We start from the raw sequence: 6,000 nt of genomic DNA on the forward strand, positions 1-6,000 counted from the left end.
GAGGCCAGAAGTCTAAGAACAGCCTAGGCAACATAGCAAGACCGTGTTTTGTTTTGTTTTTTTTCAACTTTCAGTTGTTTATTAATCAGTGTAATCTCCAGTAGATTACCTCAACATGATTTCATGCATTTAGAGGAGAAATATTTCCTGTTAAGTGGAAAATTGTGTGGATGGCTTCTGGAAGACCTTCATTCTAAAGGAGCTTTATAGTGAAACATTTCATTTAGAAATCTGAACCCTCTTTCTTCAATTTGCTGTAGTCCACATTCACTGAGTAGAACTCGTATTGATCATTGGGACCCAGTTTGTTCAGGGCTCTGGGTTATTCTTTCTGTCCCAGCAAACATCCGAATTGAACAATGCCAGACGCGAGAGAAACAGTGCTGCTCCAGTACCTCCAGTTCCAATAAATACAAAAAGGGGGATCAACTTCACCTGCTTCTTGGCCTGATCCATGATCTGGCAGAGAATGTTTGCAGCAGAAGCCTCCAACTGGAAAGGAGACAGCCAGCCTAGCCACCAGGCCCTGGGCTAAGTAGTATCTGCCAAGACCTTGTTTCTTAAAAAAAGGCCGGGCGTGGTGGCTCACACCTGTAATTCCAACACTTTGGGAGGCCAAAGTGGGTGGATCGCCTGAGGTCACGAGTTCAAGACCAGCCTGGCCAACATGGTGAAACGCCATCTCTACTAAAAGTACAAAAATTAGCCAAGCATGGTGGCGGACACCTGTAATCCCAGCTACTCAGGAGGCTGAGAGAGGAAAATTGCTTGAACGCGGGAGGCAGAGGTTGAAGTGAGCCAAGATCGTGCAACAGTACTCCTACCTGGGCGACAGAACAAGCCTCTGCCTCAAAAAAAAAAAAAAGTATCAGCTGCTAAAAATGTTCGTATGTTCTTATGTGAATAATAGGTATTAAATTATTGTAGAACTTCTTATAATATGTATATAATATGCGCTTTGCAAATATTAAAACTTAGAATTGCAAGTATGAGTTTTCCAGAAATTATTTTATTAGGAATGTAAGCAAAAAAAATGTTTGAAGACCCCTGTCCTAAAGAATGAAATATGGGTTATGAAAATTTTCATTCTAGTTTAGGTGCACACCTCTAATCCTAGCACTTTGGGAAGCTAAGGTGGGAGGATCACTTGAGGACAGGAGTTTGAGACCAGCCTGGGCAACACAGCAAGTCTCATCTCTACAAAAAATAAATAAATAAAATTTTATTTTGACATTTACTTTTGTTTTTCTAATTGTATCTCACAAGTATTTTGGTCTAAAAATATATATAATTACATGAATCTGGCTCTGTTAAAAAAGATTGCTGGCCGGGCACTGTGGCTCACACCTGCAATCCCAGCACTCTGGGAGGCTCAGGCGGGTGGATCACAAGATCAGGAGATCGAGACCATCCTGACTAACATGGTGAAACCCTGTGTCTACTAAAAATACAAAAAAATTAGCCAGACATGGTGGCAGGCGCCTGTAGTCCCAGCTACTCGGGAGGCTGAGGCAGGAGAATGACATGAACCTGGGAGGTGGAGCTTGCAGTGAGCCGAGATCCTGCCACTGCACTCCAGCCTGGGTGACAGAGGGAGACTCCGTCTCAAAAAAAAAAAAAAAAAAGATTACTGAATTTTGATTCAGTTATAATTTAATAAGTATACTTCACCCTCTTATTTTACTCCCAAAATGACAATTCAGTAAGTAATTCCATTGTGTAAAAAACTTTACATAAATACATGTTTATGTTTGGAGACTCAGGAAACAAGGACAGAAGCATTATCTAGGAAATATAGAGAAGGCCAGAATATAAAAACGTTGGCCATGTGTGGTGGCTCACACTTGTAATCCCAACACTTTGGGAAGCTGAGGTGAGCAGATTGCTTGAGCTTAGGAGTTCAAGACCAGCCTGGGCAACATGGTAAAACCCCGTCTCTACAAAAAATACAAAATTTAGGCATGGTAGTGCGTGCTTGTAGTCCCAGCTACTCTGGAGGTTGAGGTGGGAGGATTGCTGAGCCTGGGAGGCAGAGGTTGCAGTAAGCCAAGATCATGCCACTGCACTCTAGTAACAGTGGCATGGGTTACAGTGAGACCCTGTCTCAAAAAGAAAAAAAAAAAAAGTTAAATTTACAGGACAGTGGTGATAGAATTAATTCTGTTTTTTTCTTGTTGTTGTTGTTGTTTTTATTTTGAGACAGTCTTGCTCTGTCGCCAAAACTGGAGTGCAATGGTGCGATCTTAGCTCACTGCAACTTCCGCCTCCCAGGTTCAAGAGATTCTCCTGCCTCAGTCTCCTGGGTAGCTGGGAGTACAGGCGTGTGCCACCAAGCTGGCTAAATTTTGTATTTTTTTTAGTAGAGACAGGGTTTCACCATGTTGGCCAGGCTGGTCTCGAACTCCTGACCTCAAATGATCTGCCTGCCTCGGCCTCCCAAAGTGCTGGGATTACAGGTGCGAGCCACCACACCTGGCCTAATTCTGTAATTTAAAAACCTGATTTAGTATGCATGTTGTTTGACAGAATAATAGCAGCAAGCCATTTGTCCCTTTCATTCAGGTTTACCAGACTTTATTCTTTATAAATAATGTGAGTGAGCATAGTTTTGAAGTATTAAATTTCCGGTCTTTAAAGAGTAAATAACTCGGCCAGGCAGGGTGGCTGACACCTGTAATCCCAGGACTTTGGTAGGCCAACGTGGGCGGATCATGAGGTCAGGAGTTTGAGACCAGCCTGGCCAGTATGGTAAAACCCTGTCTCTACTAAAAATATAAAAATTAGCCAGGCTTGGTGGCACACACCTGTAGTCCCAGCTACTCGGGAGGCTGAGGCAGAAGAATTCCTTGAACCCAGGAGGCAGAGGTTGCAGTGAGCCAAGATTGCACCACTGCACCAGCCTAGACAACAGAACAAGACTTCATCTCAAAAAAAAAAAAAAAAAAAAGAGGCCGGGCATGGTGGCTCAAGCCTGTAATCCCAGCACTTTGGGAGGCTGAGGCGGGCGGATCACAAGGTCAGGAGATCGAGACCATCCTGGCTAACACGGTGAAACCCTGTCTCTACTAAAAATACAAAAAATTAGCCGGGCGTGTTGGCGGGCGCCTGTAGTCCCAGCTACTCGGGAGACTGAGGCAGGAGAATGGCGTGAACCCAGGAGGCGGAGCTTGCAGTGAGCCGAGATCGCGCCACTGCACTCCAGCCTGGGGGCAGAGCGAGACTCCGTCTCAAAAAAAAAAAAAAAAAGTAAATAACAGGAGACCTGCAGGAAAAGAAGTAGTTATTTTAAATTAAAGGGCTGCTTTTGAAAAATTATGAAATGGCTATTTATATGATTCTGAGAACTCAAACTACAAATTACGGCTATTGTGCTATTAGCTTTGTTCTGTTGTTCAGGAGGTAGTGATACAGCTATATCAGCCTAAGTTCTAGACTAAAAAAATTTAATCATCTTAACTACTAACCTACCTGACTTTTATACAGTTGCTAAGATACATTGTATTGCTTAAATGCTGGTTAAGTTGACTGCATGTACCGTATACAGCCTACAATGGCAGACTTTCCACTTGCTTATAATAAGAAATACTGTACTCTATATGTGATAAAAACAAAGAATGTTTCCCCAGAGTAAAATGATTTGGGGGATAGCAGAAGGGCTTGTCTGAGCTGTGTATAATCACTCTATTAACAGGAACTTTTTCCCCCCTCGTGTTTATCAGCATTGGAGAAACCAATGTAGAAAGAAAGGCCAAGAAAAAAAGGTATGTGTGGTTTTAGCAGTGTTTTATAGATAACATGTAATACTAATTGGAGGGATGGGAAAGGTGATTTTAAAACAATAGCTATGCCAGATGCAGTGGCTCATGCCTATAATCCCAGCACTTCGGGAGGCCAAGGTGGGTGGATCACCTGAGGTCAGGAGTTCGAGACCAGCCTGTCCAACATGGTGAAACCCTCTCTACTAAAAATACAAAAATTAGCTGGGTGTGGTGGCACATGCCTGTAATCCCAGCTACTTGGGAGGCTGAGGCAGGAGAATCGCTTGAACCTGGGAGGCAGAGGTTGCAGTGAGCCAAGATCATGCCATTGCACTCCAGCCTGGGCGACAGAGCGAAACTCTGTCTCAAAAAAAATAGCTATAAGATTTGGATCTGAAGCCTCTTATTGCAATTTATAATTAAATAATCATCCTATTTTCTGATAAGTTCCTTTTTTTAACCTGTCTGGAAATGCATTGCTTCCATTTCTCCTTTTACTCCAACTTTCTAGAGTCCTTATACCTGGAAACAATAAACAATTGTCTTCTCTTGGCTTAGAATAGGAAGTGTTAATAGGCTGGGAAGAAATTGTTGGCCAGCCATATCTGGTCTGAAGTAGTTAAAATAAAGATGATGAAACAGTCACCAGCTAAGCTACATGAGGTTTAAATAGACCCAATTGTTATACTGCAGCTTTATTCTAACATTATTCCCTCTGAAACATAATATAGTAGATATGCTTATCTTGAATTCCATCCAAGAGAATTAAGTTGCTGAAGTAACAATGCGTTGTAAAGAGAGGGACTGTGGTTTACAACAGTTAGGCAATCTCCAAAACATCAAACCTAAGGATAACATTCTAGCAAAGCTTCAATATATAAGCATATATATAAACGGAATCATATGAAATTGCTTTTGGCCGAGCATCGTGGCTCACGCCTGTAATCCTAGCGCTTTGGGAGGCTGAGGCAGGCGGATCATGAGGTCAGGAGTTCGAGACCAGCCTGGCCAACATGGTGAACATGTTGAAACCCCGTCTCTACTAAAAATACAAAAATCAGCTGGGCATGGGTGTGCGCACCTGTAATCCCGGCTACTCGGGAGGCTGAGGCAAGAGAATTTCTTGAACCTGGGAGGCGGAGGTTACAGTGAGCTGAGATTGTGCCACTGCACTCCACACTGGGCGACAGAGCAAGACTCTGTTGCGAAAAGGACAAAAAATGAAATTGCTTTTAACATTCTATTACATGTCACCTTCGCATGTATATAACTGTGTATTGTCTAATAGGTCTAAGAGTGTAACCAGTTCCAGTAGCAGTAGCAGTGACAGTTCTGCCAGTGATTCTTCATCAGAGAGTGAAGAAACATCTACCTCTTCCTCCTCAGAGGACAGTGACACTGATGAAAGCTCCTCTAGTTCCTCATCCTCAGCCTCCTCCACAACCTCTTCCTCCTCCTCTGATTCAGACTCAGATTCCAGCTCTTCCAGTAGCAGCAGCACCAGCACAGATAGCAGCTCTGACGATGAACCGCCAAAGAAGAAGAAAAAGAAATAGAGTTGCTCCATTCATATTGGACCGATGGACTGAAAACATTAATGTGATTCTTGAAAGGGAATTTAGAATATGTTAAGGCCAAGTAGGTTAACTGGTGAACATTTCTAGAATTCAAAAGTTGCTAAATGTTTTACATTGTAAGAGCATAAAGAGTATTAATAATGGCTTATAGAGAGAGACTTTTTTATTTGAAGGGTGAATCTTGTTTTTTTAAATCTTTAAAGTATATCTCCAGAACTTAAAGCTGAAATCTGCAAATCTGTTTGTGTGATGAAACAATCTTTTCTCTCTGTGAAATAAATGCCATACTTTGTTATATATGTTAGTGGTATGTATCAGACATATTTTCAGGATGGTGCATCAGGATATCTGGCAGTGGATTTCTAATGCTTTTGGCTGTGTGTTATGTAAGATTTAATATGTTGTTACTGTAAGCTTAGGAGTTTTCCTACTATTAATAAATGTGGTCTATTTTTACATTTATGTTCAGAAAGTTATCTGACTTTTTGTCCTAAGTGGTATGTTCAAGGAGCCTATTAATATATTTATAGTTTTTTAATGCTGTAAGTTTCAAATTGCTGTGTTACATCATTCATCTTCTTCTGGTTCCTTAAGTTTTTCAAGTTATCCTTTTCTGAGGAAAATTATTCTAGAGGAACCTAAAAAGGGACAAAAAATTTGAAACT

The 6,000-nt window shown here is 41.6% G+C and overlaps 1 protein-coding gene and 1 pseudogene across 11 annotated transcripts in view; one reads left to right on the top strand and one right to left on the bottom strand.

The window, feature by feature from the left end:
* Window positions 1–5,797, top strand: part of ZCCHC10 (zinc finger CCHC-type containing 10) — a 31,583-nt gene extending 25,786 nt beyond the window's left edge. For 5 of the 11 annotated variants that reach the window (XM_032156432.2, XM_032156435.2, XM_032156437.2 and 2 more), the window contains 2 exons: window positions 3,720–3,761; window positions 5,047–5,797. In XM_032156432.2, the coding sequence (XP_032012323.1) occupies window positions 3,720–3,761; window positions 5,047–5,314 (310 nt within the window). In that variant the 3' untranslated portion in view covers window positions 5,315–5,797. Of the gene's footprint in view, window positions 1–3,691; window positions 3,762–5,046 lie in introns of all 11 variants that reach the window. The other 6 variants (XM_032156434.2, XM_032156436.2, XM_032156439.2 and 3 more) reach the window with 2 other exon arrangements.
* Window positions 224–3,497, bottom strand: LOC116471980 (cytochrome c oxidase subunit NDUFA4-like; annotated as a pseudogene).
* Window positions 5,798–6,000: the final 203 nt, after the last annotated feature.

This window comes from Hylobates moloch, unplaced genomic scaffold (genome assembly GCF_009828535.3).
Source record: "Hylobates moloch isolate HMO894 unplaced genomic scaffold, HMol_V3 SCAFFOLD_6, whole genome shotgun sequence".
NCBI lineage: Eukaryota > Metazoa > Chordata > Mammalia > Primates > Hylobatidae > Hylobates > Hylobates moloch.